Source organism: Desmodus rotundus, chromosome 6 (assembly GCF_022682495.2).
Source record: "Desmodus rotundus isolate HL8 chromosome 6, HLdesRot8A.1, whole genome shotgun sequence".
NCBI lineage: Eukaryota > Metazoa > Chordata > Mammalia > Chiroptera > Phyllostomidae > Desmodus > Desmodus rotundus.
In genome coordinates, this window is record NC_071392.1 from 9,964,221 (window position 1) to 9,982,676 (window position 18,456).

The 18,456-nt window shown below is 47.3% G+C and overlaps 1 protein-coding gene across 1 annotated transcript; it reads right to left on the reverse strand.

Annotated features, from left to right (window-relative positions):
* Nucleotides 1-13,490: 13,490 nt before the first annotated feature.
* Nucleotides 13,491-18,339, reverse strand: MMGT1 (membrane magnesium transporter 1). Its single transcript, XM_071221645.1, has 3 exons — nt 18,221-18,339; nt 17,925-18,023; nt 13,491-17,170 (listed from the first exon to the last, which is right to left on the reverse strand). Exon 3 carries the CDS (start codon nt 16,828-16,830, stop codon nt 16,435-16,437), a length of 396 nt encoding a protein of 131 aa, XP_071077746.1. The 5' UTR covers nt 16,831-17,170; nt 17,925-18,023; nt 18,221-18,339; the 3' UTR covers nt 13,491-16,434.
* Between the last annotated feature and the right edge of the window lie 117 nt (nt 18,340-18,456).

Below are 18,456 nucleotides of genomic sequence, written 5' to 3' on the forward strand. Positions count from 1 at the left end.
GTTCATTTTGTGTGTCACCTTGGCTGGGCCAGTGTTCCGATACTTGATCAAACATGGCTGGATGTTGCTGCGAAGGGACTTTTTAAGATGAGATTAATGTTTAAATCAGTAGAAACGGCGTAAACGTTCCTGCTGTGGGTGGGCCTCATTCAATCAGGTGAAGGCCTGTAGGAAAGGACTGAGGTCCTCTGAGGATTTGGTCCTCTGGCTATAGTTTGGAAACCTCTGTCTTAGGTAGCAGCTCACAGGAGATAGAAAGGATGGTGCAGGAGGGGAAGAAAAAAAGAACTGGCATAAGAGTGAAGGGAATGCTTGGAAAAGAGGAGACCTTTAAACCTTCCAGGGACAGGAAAAAGGAGATCATTTGATGTTACTTAATAGTTTACCTGCCTGGGAGAAAAGGACAGGAGGGACTGCGTAGCTGGAAAGCTTCTCTTTGGCCATCTCAGGTTGTCCCAGCATCCACCCTGTAGGATTCCGCAGCTGCCAGAGGCCAGAACGCACTCGCCCCTCCCTTCCCTTAAATGATCCTGTCCTGACAGCATGATGATGAGCAGGGAATGATGCTGCTCTCCCCTCCTGTTTCTCGTCTCTGCTGCAGTTCTGGTGGCCCTTTCTCACTCTTCTTGCCCCCGCTCATCCTCACCGGAGGATCCGGGGGATATGTTCATTGATTTTCGAGAGAGAGGAAGGGAGGGAGAGAGAAAGAGAGTGAAACATCGATGTGAGAGAGAAACATCGATCGGTCATCTGCAGTACGTGCCCCCGCCGGAATCAAACCCACAATATTTTTGTGTATGGCATCATGCTCCAACCAGCCTGAGCCACTGCCCAGGGCTCTTGCTCTTCTTATTGACTGTCTCACTTCCTTCAGTGCTAACCTTCTTCTCAGGCTATCCTCTCTGCAGGTATATTAGAGATAGACCATGTGAGTCTCCATTTCTCTTTGCACATTGGTCTCAACTTCTCCTCTCCATGTCTGGGAATGTGGCTGCAAGAACCCCAGCACAGCAGTCCCACGGGGATGGATCCCCCTATGCATCTCTAGGTCAGCATCTCCCGTACCCATGTAGCAATCCTGCGGAAGAATTCGGATTGCATTGGCTGGGTGATGTGCCTGCCCTGGGACCCACCACTATTACTAGAGTGATGAAGCAACATGGCTTATGATAAAGGAAAGGAAGTTCCATGATTGGCCCATCAAAGTTACGTGGCTGTCAGAGCCCCAGTCAGGAGACAAAAACTGCACAGTGTTAACAGGGAATGTTTAATATAAATAATGACTGACAGACAACAGAAGGTTAACTAACCACTAGGGGGTAGAGAGATCTCTAAAGAATATAGGAACAGATGAATGGATGAACAAAATGTGGTTCGTACATACAATGGAACATTATTCTGTCAAAGAAAGGAAGAAAATTCCGACACATGCAACAACATGGATGGACCTGGGGAACATCTGCTAAGTGAAGTAAGCCAGACACAAAAGCACAGACCTTGTATGAGTCAACTCATACGAGGTGTCCGGGTAAGACAAATGCATGGAGACAAAGCAGCGGAGTGGTTACCAGGGGCTGGGGGCAGGGAAATGGGAGCTCCTATTTAATGGGATGATGGAGAAGTCCTGGAAATAGGTAATGGCGATGGTGACCCAACACGGTGGATGTTCTTGGTCACACTGGATTGTGCACTTTCAAAGGGGTTAAAACGGTAAACTTTATTTACGTACACTTTATTACTTACAATAGATGAAAATAAAACAAAAATGAATACACGAGTAGTGTGTACAAGCAGCAGGCACTAGCTCTAGGCTCGAAGCCAGGCACCCAAGGAAGCAGCCGCCTTGGAAAGAAAGCCCTTCCCCAAAGCTAAGACTCGGACCCCTGGGGGAAGACCATTCAAAGGGGCAGAGGCCGGTCCAGGTTGCAAGTGGTTGTTACATTTGATTTGGATCACCGCCACATTGGTTCGGTTACTGCACACGAACGGGTCCCCAAGTCACTGCAGACTGATGGGCATACACGGTGTGACCCAGGGCACCAGGAGATACATGACATTGTGCCAGTGGAAACAAAGCTGGGCGGTCTGGATGTCTGAACAACATGCGGGTGCTGGGAGGCATCTTCGGGGTGCTGTTGACAGCCTGGGGCGCAGAGGAAACTTCAGAAGCAGCCGTGTCTATGTGAGTTTTCCTGTTTTCACTGCCTGTGGACATGGATGACAAGCCCCACAGAAGGGCATGGGACGCCCTGACTGTAGGCTCTTTGTTGGGGGGCCTTTGCATGTTTGACCAGCGGTGATGGTCTGCAAAGCTGAGAACAAGACACAGTTTGGTCTCAAGGGCTGTAAGGGCCCGGCCAGTGTTGTTTAGAGAGCTGCTACATTCCCAGTGCCCAGAGAGTGCCTGGGCCGCCCTGGGTGCTTGACACATTAACAAACGTTAGGCGTCTTTACCTATGCTTTGCCTAGCTAGTTCTTTTCAACTCTCTTATTTCCATTTCATTTTGCTGAGTTTGTGTTATTCCTGCCCTCGATATCCTTACAGTATCTGCAGCAGTGTGGTTTCTTTCTTGAGCTAATTTCTAGTTTCCTTCACTTTCTTTTCCACTGTTTTTCCTGTACTCCTCCTTCTTGGAAGCAATCATGTCAGTAAGTTTTTAAAGGCCTGGCAGTTGTTTGGCTACAGTTTTCATCTTCTCTTTGGCAGTATTTTCATTTTGTTAATGCAGCTCCCTCTTTAAATTAAATTATTGGGGTGGCATGCGCGGCATTTCCCCGGTGAGGACTCCACCTCTGCCATTTGCTTTGCCCATCCTCCCTAATGCTGGGAGAGATGCTTTACAGCTTCCTAGTTGATGACTCATCTTTACATGAGTGGAGTTTTCCCTGGCCCAGCTCCTTGCCGGAGAGGTCAGGGCAACGTTCGCTGTCAGCTGGGATTTTTTTCCTCACGGCCCAGGTTTCAGGTGTGAGTTGGGTCTGCCTTCAGTTCCCAGCACAGGCTCCTCTGGGCACCTTTGGCAGCACAAAAACACTGGCCTCTGCGGAGGACCTCTGCATGGTTTCAGTTTCACTCCTTTTCATTTGCTGCCTAAATGCTGAGAACAGAAGGTCATGTCCCTATGCCTGGGGCAGAGACAGAGCGTGACAAGAATGTCTGCACCTCTGCCTCCTAAGGAGCAGGCTGGAGCCGTGTGGGGAGAGGAGCTGCAGGCGGCAAAAGACACGGCCCTTCTGCCCGGGGTCCACATGCCCAGGTGCAATGCCACAGCGGGCAGGGAGGGCAAGGGCTTCTCCCTGCTCCTGTTGGGATCGGGGCCTCGCCAGCGGGGGCCCAAGGGACCACAGCTGGCTCTGGCATCACGTCAACTGAAATCTTGGGATAAGGGGACAGAAAGCAGCCCGACCAATGTCTGTAAGCACTCAGCTTTCCTTTTTCCGCCCACCTTCCACATGTTCCCCATGCAGCCATCAATGACAAGGCCACCAGCACCACATGCCACCACTCCGCCTGGGCCCTGGATCCCAGCTTGACCCAGAACCTGTTAAGACCCAGGGAAAGAATGTCCGACTCGGCACAGATGGAGCTGCTCTGGACTTGCCGTGTCTCGCAGTGGCCCTTCCCCCTTTCCTCGAAAGAGAGTCTGTGTTTATCAATCACGGGAGGAAAGAACTAAAATGGATCAGCTGCCAAAGGCGAACATCCTCTAGTTTGCTTTTGCTTTTATAGAAGAAATGTCGGGGTGGCATCATGCTTGAGCTCGAACTCCATGGAGACCATTTCATCCACTCAGAGTGAAGGTCAATGCAACCAAATGATACAGCCAAGAGCGATCGCCAATACCCTTACGCTCCTCACCAAAAAATAAACAAACACCCACCCACCCTGTCCGCCGTGGGTTTCACATTAAAATATGATCCATGTCTGGAAATGTCTATTTCCTTTTCTAATCTCTTCATGCACTCTAGGTTATCCTGGGCCTTGGGTCTTTGTTTAGCTATGACGAAGATGTTGTTTCAACTCAGTGACCCCACCCATTCCCCTCCAGCCAGTTGTGTGGCGTTCAGGTGAAATGCTGTCTGGAAACGTGCCTACAACCAACTCAACAGTCTGAGAGGAATTCTGACGGGCAGAGTCTGGAGAGGGTTAAATTTGGAGAGCATTCGATTGAATGGGTAAGAGGATTAGAAGTTGGACTTAAAAGGAAAGAATTCATGGAGAAGAAAAAGATGCTTTGTTGCACTGGAAAATTATAAACCTGGAGCAATTACCATTGTGACTTTGTTCGGGGTATGAGTATGAGTACCTACTGGGTGTCAAATGACGTATTTAATGTTACCCACACCCAAACAGGTAAGACTCAGGCCCAGCCCTTCAGAGCTCACTGAGCAGCGGAGAAGGTATTCGACAGTTTCACAGGAATCATCAGGAGCTGGGGTCAACAATCTGTTATATTTTCACTGCCTTTTCCCCTCGTGATGAAAGCAGTGCATGCTTATTAGACAGATTTGGAAAACAAAGAAGAAATTAAAAATCGTCTTTGATCCTGCCACCAGAAGTAATCACGGTTAATGATTTTATCTTTTTTTTGGAGATAAATATGGTTATACTGAACACTAACGTTGATGAAATGCATTCGGGGGGCCAGGGACTGTGCTAGATTCTCACTGAATCTGAATATCAGCCCTGTGAAGTGGGTAGCATCACTGTCCCTATTTTACAGATGAGGAAACAGAGGCTTTGAGGTTGACTGCCCAGCCTGGTCTTACAGCTGCGACTGGCAGCGGTCTGACAGTCCAGGATCTGTCTTATCCCCAAGCCCAGGGACCAGAAGGACCCAGCGGCCAAGGCTTTGTCCTGAGAGGGCCAGGGTGATTTTGAACACAGCCCTGTGGCTGTGACTCAGACTTGGCTTTCAGGGGGCTAATGTCTAATTCCTCTGGAGACTCAGGGCTGAAAGACCTATATACTCTAAAAAGAAAAAGGAGACGATGTGAAAAATCTTGGCCTCTTTGGGAACTCTTCAGTAGTAAGGCAAAGGCAAGGAAAGAATTCCAGGTCACACTCTGGGAGGGGGGTCAGTGTCTTGAACGGTGCCTGTTGGTGTACTGCTGCCACCTGGTGGAAAAAATGGGGTATGACCATGTCCTTCAAGACCTAAGAGACAGACACTCCCCGGGATGGAAGAGAAATACTTGGAAAGAACTTTGCAAGGCTTTGCAAGTCTTGCGTTCTCAGGTAGGGACAAGAGTTACAACTGCCGCTGTGACTCCCAAACTCTCCCCATATCCTCATAAGGCTTGGCAAAACTCAGCTATGTATATTTTCCCATGCTTATAAATGTTTCCTTTTCTGCTTTCTTACAGTGAAATTACCTCTGATGTTCACCCCCCTTAAATATTTAGTAGATACAGTAGCTCATTCTCAGGAGCTGGTTGAACGACTGGGGATGCCCAGAGAAGGGCAGAGAGTAAGTAATCCAAAGCGCCCTCTGCTGGGCCATCCGCTTCACTCTGCCCAGGACAGGAGCACGGCCTTCCTGGCGCCAACAGCAGGAGTGTCCGCACTCACTACTCGACTCAGTTCTCCTTGGCGTCCCCTTTTCTAACACAAGCCAAAGAATCATGACCATTGGTTTACGTCTTCCTGCGTTAGGTACAACTAAGTTTAAAATAAAGATATGTCAAACGCTGTGAGGTGTGTGTGGCCTGGACCTCCCATCTAAGACAGATGGAAAGTCCCGTCCAGGATGTCTCAGGTACTAGAGGACACGAGGGCTTAGTCTCAGGTTCAGGACAGGCGTGAAGAGTCTGTAAGCTCCCTTGGGTATTAGGCGAGATGGAACTTGTTCGGAAAGGGGTGCTTTCTTCCAAGAGCTTTCATCAGCTTTGAAAATGGTCCGTGACCAAACCTCGAAGTGTTTCAGGCTGAAAGTCCAGGGAGGGTGGAGCTAGGGGCACTGAAGGATGGGCCACAAAGGGACCAGCTCCACCCTCAGCTCAGGCCAGTGTGGCGAGAGCAGTATCAGATCCAGGGGATGGTGGTGCAGAAGCTGCAGGCGTGCCTGCCCCAGAAGCTGAAGGCTAGGAGAGGCAGGGGACAAGGGCGAGTCCGCTGCTGCTGATGGGTGGCCAGATCAGCAGTCTCCGGGAGCTCAGCCCTCTCCCCACATGGAAGAGGAAGCTTGTCTTGGCAGCAGAAGGAGGCAGGAGGCTACACCATCTGTATAAGAGGAGGGAATTCCCGGAGAGGAAGCCCTTTTATAAAATCCCTAATATCTCTGACTTTTTATTTCAGCAATAAGGTTTGCCACTGAATATTATTAAATCAGCCAACATTTCCCAGCATCCAGCTTGAAAACAGCTCCCTTACCACCCCTTCCCTACCATCACCTGGCCCCCAGCGCTGACTACAGAAATCCTTTGAGCTGTCTCTGGGAGTCGCTCTTCTCCACCAGACCTGTAATATTTGTTTCTAAGTCTCCCTGGCTCTTGGCTGGCTGTGTGGTCCCTGAGAGTTGTGCTTACTCCCCTTCACCTCCAACAGACTATCCTCTCGTTTTTTTATTGCCTGCAGTGCTGGCACATGTGTTGGAAACACACTTGCTAATCAGTGTCCCTGCACTGGATGATACATTCATTCACCAAATACTTACCGAGAAGCTTCTTTGTGCCAAATCAGAAGACAGGTGCTGGAGGGCACAAAGACAAGACAGCCACTGCGTCTGGCCTCTGGATGAGAGGACAGCAGCCAAATACTTACAACACAATGTGGTAAATGCTAAGCATGAAATATGAGTAAGTACAAGGAGGGAAGACTTGCTGTGATGGGCAATCAGGGGAGGCTTCACAGAAGAGGTGACATCTGAAGACTGAGTGGAGGGGTTCCTTGCCGCGAAGTGAAAGAGCATCCAGGTGGCAAGAGAAGTGACGGAATGCAGAGCAGCTCAGGTGATGGCATCCAGGGGAGGACAGGTGGGTGGAGCCGTGCTGGTGAGATAGGGCTGCCAGTGCCCATGGGGGCCAAATCATGCAGGGCCTCGCGTGTCATTTTTCTAAGGCATTTGGATTAATCCTACTGGCAACATGGAGTCTGTGCAGGCTGCTCAGCAAAGGAATGCCAAATGTCTGTGTTCTGTGATGGTAATTTTGCACCCATGTGGCCGATGGATGAGGGCGCTCGGTGAAGAGACTGCGGGTGATTGGGCCTGGACTGCAGCGAGCAGTAACTAAAGTGCGTTTCTGCTCCTCGGGGGCAGGCTGCTCACCTTGGTAGTTTGCAGGCGATCAGCTTGCCCAGGCACCAAATACAAGGCTCACCATTTCACCTGCTGTACGGTTTTCCTTATATGAGCCCTGCCTCCCTTTGGTCTGTGAAAGTATACGCATGGCTGCTCTCCCTCACGTGTGAGTCCGTATCGGCCACGGTGAATGTCTCTTTGTGGTATTATTCTTTGACATTATTTCTGGCATCTCCTACACCTGCCCACCTTAGTCCTTTCATTGGAGTCTCTACGTGACATCTCTTCTTGACACCTTTAGTTCAGAACTGTCTTCCCTCGGCTGCTCGGGTGGGTCTCCGTGGGTGACAATCAAGGTCTTTGACTCCTGGGTGCCAAGCCCAGTCCCTGGGCCATTCTGGCCCCACACCCCCCACTGGTGGAAGTGAGGCCTGGGGTAAAGGCTTGATCATCTGATCCCTGTCAAGGGGCAAATGACGGGAAACCTGATATCTCTTTTTATCTTGCTGTTGTTGTCTCGATGATTCTGGGATTTGGGAAACTGCTGTGTTGCCTTAAAATCACAAGACAGCGGGTTAATCAGGCCCTTGTCAGGGGCAACTGCAAGGTTGGAAATTCAGTTCCGCCATATCCAGCGTGGCTGGTGGACTGTATTTTCCCACCATCGATGGAACCCTTTGTGTCCTTGGTCTTAGGAGAGCATGTTTGTTTTTGCCTCGTCTCTGTGCATCTGTAAATGAAGAACACCTGTCTCTCCTTGCAAAAGCGAGGAAACACGCTCCCTTTTCAACAGTCAGTTAACGAATATACTTCCTCTGTATCTGTGGAAAGGTTTCTGAGCTTTGCTGAGATGGAGTTCATGTACCATACAGCCACCACCCTCAAGCAGATTGTCAAGCGTTTAGCTGCAATCTGGGGAAGCACCGATTAAGGAATAAACTCAAACAGTGTTCCAATTAGGAGGTGAAAGCAATGGATATGAATTGGAAAGGAAAGGGTAATAATTACATGAAGAAAAGGAAGGATTTTTATAGGTGCAAATAAGCTAAGATATTCTTCAGCTATACTGATTTCCCCATGATTATTATTATAAGGAAAGTTACTTAATATAATTTCATCAGTCCACAAGGATTTATTAAAATACAATGATCTGCCCCCCAGAAAGGAGAAGACAGTGACTATATGTATGCAAATGCTTGTGCAGAGCTTTGGGTTTTGCACTTCCCAGGATGGCCACGTGGCGGCGCCCAAGTACACATACAGTCCTCCGCCCCATTGGTTTTATGGACTCATCTACAATGCCAAGGATGAATTGGTTCAAAATACAAAAATGTAGTTGGGGAAATTTTATCTGATGCTCAACAGGTGACTACAACTTCCCTTACCAAAATTTCTTGGATTTTTAGCATCAAAATCCAAGCGAAACTGTAAAGCTAGGGCAAGACTCAAATTCCTACCTCAAAATTCACTTGAACATTTAGAAATGGATTCATTCTCTTTGCCCAAGTAACAAAGCTTTCAATATGTTCCTGCAACTTTTCTTGTTGGGGAAAAAAGCTTTCTTCTGCTAAAAGGATAACCCTTTAACTTATTCTTTTTTATAAACCAACTTGGGATTTTTTTTTCCCACCCGGAAGGAGGAAATCAATTACAGGCTCCACACTTAAGGAATGACATAGAATCTTCAAATAAACAGAAACTTCCTGGTGTGCATTACCCCTGAAGTCCCAGGACGGCAAGCAAAGTAATGACATTTTAAAGCCAAAACTGTCCAGATTTTTAGATCAGCTGAACCTCTCTCAACCTAAAGTCCTACTTTAGAGACCGCCCACGTGGGCAAACTGCAGATGAGTGAGTTCCGGCTGAGGACGGCTCAGGCTCATCTGGAAAGCCACTCCCTCCTGTCAAAAATGGTTTGCGACAGCTACACGGAGTCCAGCACGTTACTTACGAAGAGGGATACAGTGTCAGAGCAAAGCACTGTCAGAGCAAAACCCACAAGCCTTGCACGTATTCTGCAACAAGCATATTGCCAGAAGGGGAAAACCCACAGGCTAGGACTGCCCCTTCCTAACCCCAAGGCCCACCAGGAACTGCGTCACCTTGTCCCCTTGCAGAAGGACAGATTCTGCTCTCCCTGGGAGCTTAGCTTCTCTCTGCACTGATTCTGTATGCAAACTGGGAAAACTGAAATGTCACGGAAAAACTGGTACCTTTTCTCCCCTACACAGCAGAGACATTCAGGTAGTCATCCTTTCCCTTGCCCAGTCATTCAATTATTTAGCAACTCACTACTGAGCGTCTGCTCAGTAACAGGACAGGTGTGTGCTAAGTGTCACGAAGAGGAAGATGAACACTCCTCCGTCTCAAGAGGTAGCGAAACGGCCTGCTGACACGCGGTGAACCCTCCATAAAAATCTGTTGAATGGATGATCATTCCCGCCCTCTATGGCCACCCTGGCCCCGGAGGAGAAGAAAGCCCATCAACAAATAACTAAAGTAAAACTGGTTTTAATGTAATAGTAAAGGAATCAATCAAGTATTATGAATATAGAAGACCATACTTCCTGGGAAGTTAGGGACGGTTTGATAGAGGAGGTAACATTTATTTGATCTTGAAGAATAAATAAGAATTTTCCAGGCAAGTTAAGTAGGAAAAGTCTTTGGAGACAGACCAGTAACTACTCACAGCTCCTATTTTTAGCAGGATCCTGTCACTCCAGTCTGAACCTGCTTTGCTAACATAAAAATATTAACACCTATTTTCCTGGGTTTCAGTCTTCTGCTTTTGTTCTCTAGGCAATGAGAGGCTGGCAAAGTGAGATGCAAAGCAATTCTACAAAACAGATTGTTTTGGACAGAGTGGATGAAATTAATTCAAGGAAAAAACAGGATGTAGTCTCGGTTTCTTCCTGAGAAATACTTTAATTTCTTATAACTTCTAAACCAGATGGAAAATATTCTTCCTAAAAATGGTCTCCCTACTACTTATAACCCTTCCCCTGCGACACCTGGCCCCACACCAGACAGGTGTGGACTACCATTTGCTCACTTGGAGCAGATCAGGAGACCATCAAATATTGTACACACTAAGCCAGATTGGCAGAAGGACTCCAAACAGCCAAATGCAGTCATCTACTTCGTCACTATCAATTCATTAGTGATTAGATACATTGAGACAATTCTTAATTGCTTGACAGCATGGAAAATCATATTAAGCGAGAGTGGAGAACTTGGTAAGCCAACAGATTCCTCCAAATTGGAATTTGGAAGATCTCTTGTGCGTAGCAGGAGACAGACGTACATCAACACTGACACTCTCTACAATGTTTTAGTGAGAAGGCTCAAGCATTTTGTTCTAAGAAGCTACCGGCCTAACAAGACCTGCCGCGCTGTCACCCCTGCTAATGAGGCACACTTCCCTGAGTCTGTCTGACCTGTTCTGCTGCGCCTGTACACTGCTTTGACAGCCTTAAAGGAAATGAGAAGGAACAAAGGAAGAAGGCTGGGAAAGAGAAGGGGCCAAGGAGCCCAACTGTTTCCAGTTTGAGAATTTTGAACTCCTGTCCACGCTTGCATCTCCCTCAGCCTTGCAATCAAATTCTTATTTTTGCCAGCTTGTAACCACTATTGCATTTAATAAGAGGTTTGTGGCTGATGGGTATTTTTATTCAAAACTGCAGTTTCAATCTGATTATCAGGAATTGAACCAGCAAAGCGAAGCAACATTTCGATGATTTCATTTGTGATGATTGTATCCCCCCTCAAGCCAGGGAGCGGCAGACCAGACAGCACAAAGATGTGGAATTCTTTCCTCTCCAGTGTTTTGTTTGGTTTTCCGGGGTGGAGTTACGCTCTGAGGCTAATTTTGTCTCTGCCAGCCGTTTACTGAACGCCGCTTCCCTGCGGGAATGTCACAGCATCCAGGATAATCTCTTAATAAGACAAGAGAGAAATAACATATTCCAAAGCAATGGCAGACTAATTATTATCCCCGGCAAGGGAAGTGGAAGAAGCAATCTCCAAGTTTGGCTGAAGCGGACCTGTTTCTGCAAGTAGGCACTTGGGAGAGCCTGCTTTAACAACTGACTCCCAGCTGCCAAAATGAGAAGTCCCTCGTTGCTGGCATCCATAGCTAAGGAATAACGTGTTGGCAGCCAGGAGGAGTCCTCTGAGGGGCCACTGCGTGGCTTATCACCACTGTCTATAAGGAGTCACCTTGCCAGGACAAGAGCTGACGCCCCGAGGGACTTGGAAGAGCCCGGTCAGCAAAGCCCGCCTCCCCACCAGAGCTCTTGAATTGTCCTCACAAAGCATGTTATTGACAAGCCCCCGTGGGGCCCCTCGCAGCTGGGCTGCCAACGGTGTATCAGCAACAGATGTGACGATGAGACCGAGGCCACCTACTCTGTTCTCCTATGAAGACACCATTACTTGCAAAAACAACTTTTTCGTTGTCTTTGTCATAAACAAGTAGATTAAAACAACTTCACTTAAGTCGTACACAAGTAGCTTCGAAATCATATTAAACCAGTAAATAACATCTAGCTAACACCATCACTTGTCTTCAATTTTTCTCGATAATAAGATTTTAGGTAATATGATTCCTCAAGAACTGAACAATTACCCTTAAAAAATCACAGTGTTTCCCACATCAAAGGGGTTCTGCAACCAGAGGTTTGGGAAAATCAGGACTAATCAGAGCTCGCCGGGTTCCCTCGTGACAGGTACCCTCAGATTCCTTCCAGTGGTGAACGGGCATTGGGGATATCCAAGAGGAAATGTGTAAGAGCATTTTCCAGCTCATTTGACCACAGAAGCCGTTTTGGATGGAGGACCGTCCCACGGGGGCAAAATTGTACTTCCGTGACCCAGCAATTCCGCTCCTAGGTGTCTGGACCGACCCACATTTCCCAGATCCCTCTCTGGGAAATGTTGCTGCTCAAGTGTCTTTGCTATTCTTGCACGCCCCACATTGTTAATGGGGCACAGGACGCTGTAAGAAAGCAACCCCAGGGAAGGAACGGCACGTCAGTAACAACTGAGCTTCCCTTCCCACGGCATCCACCAAGTACTGTTGGGGGCAAAGCTTATGGCACCATCCATTTCCAAATAGAAGGGCCTGGCATGACTTCCGCCTGCCCAGTGTGTGTGGGAACGGGAGTGAGCTATTAGGGATACACGTCAAATCCTTTAAACCCCTCACCTCCACCTCAAAGCAAAGGAGTTTGATGTCCAAGTTACCAACATTCTGCTGTTACTTCTTACAGCCACTAATCAGAAACCCCTGGAAATAAGTGTTTTTATGGGTTTTTTCCCCACTGAGGTGAAATTCGTGTAACATAAAATTAACCTTTTCAGTGGCAAGTAGTACGTTCCAATTCCAAGACACTTTCTTCATCCCAAACGAAATCTCACACCCACTAAGTTTTCTCTCCTCCTCCCCCCAGCCCTCGGTAACAACCAATCAGCCTTCTGTGTCTACTGCGTACCTATTCTGGATAATTCATATAAATAAAATACTATACTGTGACCCTTTGTGCCTGGCTTCTCCCGACTACCATCGTGTTTCTGAGGCTCATCTACGCTGTGGCGCGCATCACTACTTCGTTGCGCTTTCCGGCCGAATGCCTTTCCCCTGTGCAGGCACACCACCTTCCGTTTACCCATTCACCCCCTGCTGGACTGGGGTTGCTGCCGCCTCTCGGCTGCTACGACAGTGCTGCTGTGAACACTCGTGCACCAGCATTTTGTGTGGGGACCTGCTTTCACTGCACTCGGGCAGACACCTAGGAGCGGAACTGCTGGGTCATGGAAGTACAATTTTGCCACCGCAATTCTCTGGCACCCTCCTGCAGTAAATCAAAGAGTTCCTGTGATTTCGCTGGCTTGAAACACAGTTTTTAATGCACCTGAAAAAGATGCACGTAAAATGCACTACCCACAGGGAGCTGAGAGAATGAATGACTGCAGCAAGTTTCTTCACTACACGCAAGACATACCTATTTCTCCCATGAATAACTCGTTTTCAGTGGGTCATCTAAGTTTCTGTTACTCAGCTGTATAGTTTCTGTTGTCTGCTTGGCCAATAAGCATTTTCACAAAGACAAGAAGTCGAGATGCCTTTTGGGAGCTCTATTATTGGGATGTGTTGCATTCATGTGAAGGCAGAAAATAATGAAGAAGATCAGTTATTCTGGAAAGATTTCCAAACATCCAGAGTTGTTCTGCAGTCAAGAAAAGCACTTCATTGGTGTGCATGCCTCTGACAAGCGCTAATTACTGATTAAATATTGTTGAATACACTGAAAACATGAAATCCGAGCACATTAATGAAAGCAGAGAACTCAGGCTCAGGTCTCACTATCCATCCACACATCCAAGCACTTAAACTAAGTTTCATTCTGAAACCATTTTTATATAAGGATATTAAGAAAACCTTGGCTCTCATCTAATTATTTTGCTTGAGGTTAAGGATTTACTGAGTTCACGTTTCCTTCTGGGAAGAATGAGGTCTATCACCAAAGGAGCAATTGGGACTTTCACTTAAGTGAATCTACATTCTGAAGTGTTATTATTTATTTATTGTTATGACTGGCAGAGGGAACATGCAGCAATTGTTTTCCTTTACACTTCAACTGAATCTAAGGTGTTGCAAACGACACGGACATACAAGCTGAGGAGATGAATACGTTAGTTACAGCGCAGTCTGTCAGATTTTAACGTTAACAGCAGTAAATCTGGGGATTGGCGCACGGCGACCAAATGCAGCTACGGTAAATGACATCGAGAGAGCTGACGTGCTGTATTTCCAGGGTCTTCTGCAAGTGCCCTTTAAGGCTGGCAGGGGGGTCTAGCAGATTACTGTTCTAGAACATAGGTGTGACTTCTGTAAACCAGACTGGGGTAGTATTCTGGTTCTTACACCTGTCAACATCTCAGAGAGCCAAGAGGGAAACCCAGACAGACACCACTACAGCTTGCAGCCGCGGCCTCACAGAATGAGACGGAATCTTTCCACAGAGCAAGGTTAACTGATCTGGCAAACTATTTAGTCATCACCCTTTTTTATCCTCCCAACATTAGATCTCTAGATTTTGACCTAAAATTCCGTAAGATGAATTTTTGTTCCAAGTTTTAATCATATATGTTTAAATAATAAAAGTAATACAGGAATATATGTGCAAAGTACAAAAAATATAAAGGAATACAGAACAAAAAACAAATGAAAGCTTTTTGTTCAACTTGCTCCCCTATCCCCACCCCCCAACTCCATTTCCGTTCCCACAGATGAGCACGAATGGCAGTTTGGTGTAACCCTTTGCAAAGTGTGTAGTTATAGATACAGTTATAGAGATGGAGACATCAAACAAGACTACGTACTACGTGCTAAATAATAAACTGTACTGGACTACTTTTCCGGGTTCATCTCAACACAAGCATACAGATGGTCTGACAAACATCCTGAGAAATTACGGCCTGTTGGAATTTGAATATACTCTCCCCCCTCCAGAAGAAGACCCGTTTCTGATTTAATACATTCCAGCATGCTCCCCCGTCATCTGCCAGACCATAAGCTGGGGAGAGAGATAAATACCACTATGGCCAATAAAATCCACGCAGAATTCCGCATGCTAAAGCATTTGCATGCATTTTAAAATCTCCAGTCAGGATTAAAGGACACACGTGTTTCGGTAAAGCAAGGAAGCCAGAAAAAGTCAGAGCGAACAAGGGATCTGGGAGGCTGTGTGAAGTGTGGGGAGGTCTCGACTCTGGTTCCATGAGTCAGCACGTACTTATTATTCATCTATGCTGTGGTAATCGCTGCACCTATACAGAAATAGAAGGTGTGGTCCCTACCTCCAAAGGGCTTGCCAACGACTGAAAAATCAGCCCGGCTGGACAGAGTGGATCAGATAATTGCGGCTTGCACAAAAGCCTGGCCTCGATAAAGTGATGAGCACACAGCTACCAAAGGTTTCTGCCAAAGGAGTGATGTGAGAAACAAATTAAAAGAACTTATCTTCACTCCCTTGCATCCCTTCATTTCCACTCCCTAACTACTACCCCAGCACAAGGCTTTCATGCCCTCGCCTACTGCAATGAACTTGTATCCAGTACTTGGCCGTTAACCCACTCAACTCCCTCCCAGGCGATCCCAGTCAGAACCACAAGAACGAGTTTCCAAAGGTCCAAGAAGGGCTCTCTCTGCTCACCAGTCAAAACTGTCTTCCCCTTGACCACCAAATAGTCTGAACTTGTAATGCCAATTTCAAGGTCCTCCCATGAACTAATCTCCTTCCAGACTTACCTCCCACTTCCTAACATGAACCCCTGACTGTACTGAACCTGAGCGGCTCACCCGTCTCCAATCCCACCTCTGTACTGCCCTCAGTGCCGGGAGCCCTCACCCGACCTCCAGAAAAGCAGAGTCAGGGAAACCAGGCAGGAAGCTGTGGCCCTAATTCAGGTGTGCGGTGACGCCCGCAGGGAGAAGGCGGGGCCCGTGGGAAGGAAGAGGAGGGTGGATACAAAGTGTGCAGCAGAGCTGACTGACATGAGGTTTGGGGGAGACGGGTGAGTCAAAGTCAGTCACTTTAGGTTTTTAGGCAGCACGTGGGATTCTTTCCCAGTAACGGCCTTGTCCACATCCTTGTAGTTGTTGGTGTGTATTTATTTCATACCGCTTGTGTAACCTGGGACCGCACTTAATTAATAATAATTCCTCTATACTTTTGGTCACTAATATATTTATTTAAAACACACAAGCACAGCAAGTCCATTTGTTAAGAACGGAAGGCCGTTTCCTATCATTCATGCTGCCAAGGCAGCAGTCACACTGCAGCCCAAGGGACCCTCAAAACCGTAGTGCAAAGGAAAAGAAACCTAAGAAAACAACTACAAAAACACCAACGCTTTTTCCAAAGAAATGTGTTCAAAACAGTGACTTTTACAAAAGATGCAAATTTGCCTTAAATGCAAAAATGAACTCTGTCTAGGGAAGACCAGACTTATTTCACAGGTCAATTCATACTGTATCAATGATCTGATTAACAGTATACAGACAAGGGCCACAGACTTTTTAAAATCAGGTCCGAAAGGTCAATATAAATACCGATGGGGGGGGTTGTTTTTACCCCAAACTCCAACATTCCAGCTCTGTGACCTGTCCTGTTACGAAGTGTAAAAAACCCTACTGATGCAGTGATTCAAGTTTCCGTAACTTCAACGACGTGTGAGAGGACAGCGCATCTTGGTTTGAAGAATTTGTTGCATCCGAAGTCTGGAACAGTATTCTACCACGATGATTAAATACATAAAACGATGGGTGATTCCTTAACGTGTCAAATGTCTTATTTTTCAGTTCCGAAGTGGCATCCATGTCTTTAAACTCCCCTGCAATGTGAACTATCCCATAGCAGGTAACTGCAAAGGCCAGAAGTATCTGAAGGACTATGTCTACCGGCAGTGATTCATCTTCCTTTTCTGTTAACCGCATGTAAGAGCGATGCTGCGCGGCGGAAAAGGCCGCGTGGGCTAGGGCGAAAAGGCCGATGCCCACCAGCCCCTTCCACAGCGATGGCACCATGACGCCGGCAGAGCAGCAGCCCACGAAAAGCGGAGGAGGGCTTTATTCCTGCTGTTAACGAAGCTGACTGACTTTCAGAGACTAAGCTACTTGCCCTGCAGGATGTCCTAGCATTTGCTTTCGATTTTCCCTCTTGGTGTCACTTTTCTCCTTCAATCCTGTAGATCCTGCTTATGTTGAAGTTAAAGATTTTTGGAAACAATACTCACAGATGATGCTGAAGACACAGTATCAGGCTGGTCCACGTTTAGCGACGACAAGATTCATCCAGGTTAAGGTGGGAGGGGCCAGATTCTTCCACTGCCATTCCGCTTCCCCCTTGATCACCAGCAAGCAATCCCTGGGGAAGAATCGTGCACAAGTGAACATTCTGTTCCCTAGTGCCCTTTCCTGTCGTGATCGACCCTGGCATGAACCAGTTATTAGGGTCTGCAAAATGCTGATTTTCTATCATTCATTTTACATTACTTGGCTGGCATACTTCTGTAAAATGAACTACTTCCCATCAACTGGGGCGACTTGAGTACTTTGCAATACACATGCAACTAGAAGGCAGGAAAAATGTTTAATTCGTTTTCTTCTATTACCACCTTCCAGAGTCAAGAGTTGGTGTCTAGTTACCACCAGTAAGCAGCATGGCAAATGGGGGTTTTCAAAAATTGGTTTTTTTAGATTTGGCTTACTCCTTCTGGGGAATGACTTTTATATGAGATGTTCAATCAATTGCAGTCCTTGTTTTTGAAGCTCAAATTGTTCTAACTTTGGCCAGTGGGCATTCCTCCAAGCTGGCTCCCATGTCCTCGTTTTCCTTGGCTACTTCCTGACTTTCTGTCACCACGCGTTCCAAGCACTCATTCATTCCCAGCTCTTGATGTGGCCGGAGCCCTTTCCCCTAGGAGCCCTGGTACCTCTTAGTGGAGAATATTTAGAGGTCAAAATCTGGTGGCCAAGGATATTGCTTCTAGGCCTTGAGTTCATATTAATCTCTCTGTTTCAAAGTTAACAATAAAGAGTTTTATTTCATTGTTTTTTATATTCCTGTATCTTATTTTACACTAGGGTATTTTCACTTAATGAAATCCACAAATACTTACACCAAAGTAAATCGTCAGAATTTGAACCCAGCACGGTACTTCCGTCAGGAAAGGGAGCCTGAGAAATTCAGAGGGGCTTCTCCAGGAGGCAACGGGTCCCTAGAAAAGGTATCAAGGAGACCATGTGGGCTGAGGACGCGGGAACCAGCGTGTGGGGTGACCAGACCCTTCCTGATAGATTCCTCCAAACCGGGCGGGGCTCGCTGCCGGAGGAGGAAACTGTCGTAGCCAGGGCCGCTGTCTAGGCTCAGATCTGCCCCGACCCCCCTAAAGCGCACATAAGGCTATGTACTCACATTCGCCCCTCCATATACACACCGCGAGTAAAAAATCCTGCCTGAGACCCGCACGCCGGGACCCCCGAACGAGCCCACGCGACCTGGACCTGCCGCTGTGGAGAGCCCGCCCACTCGCCAATCAGAGGCAGCCTTCGCCATGAGGCCGGGACAAGAGAGGAGCGTGTCCAATGAGAAATCAGAACCCCCGTGGGCCTCTGGATGGAGCATTTCCGAGTCTAAGAGGAAAGTGCAGA

Coding starts and splice junctions, on each gene's coding strand:
- MMGT1 (XM_071221645.1), bottom strand. CDS start 16,830: ATGGTGCCATCGCTGTGGAAGGGGCTGGTGGGCATCGGCCTTTTCGCC.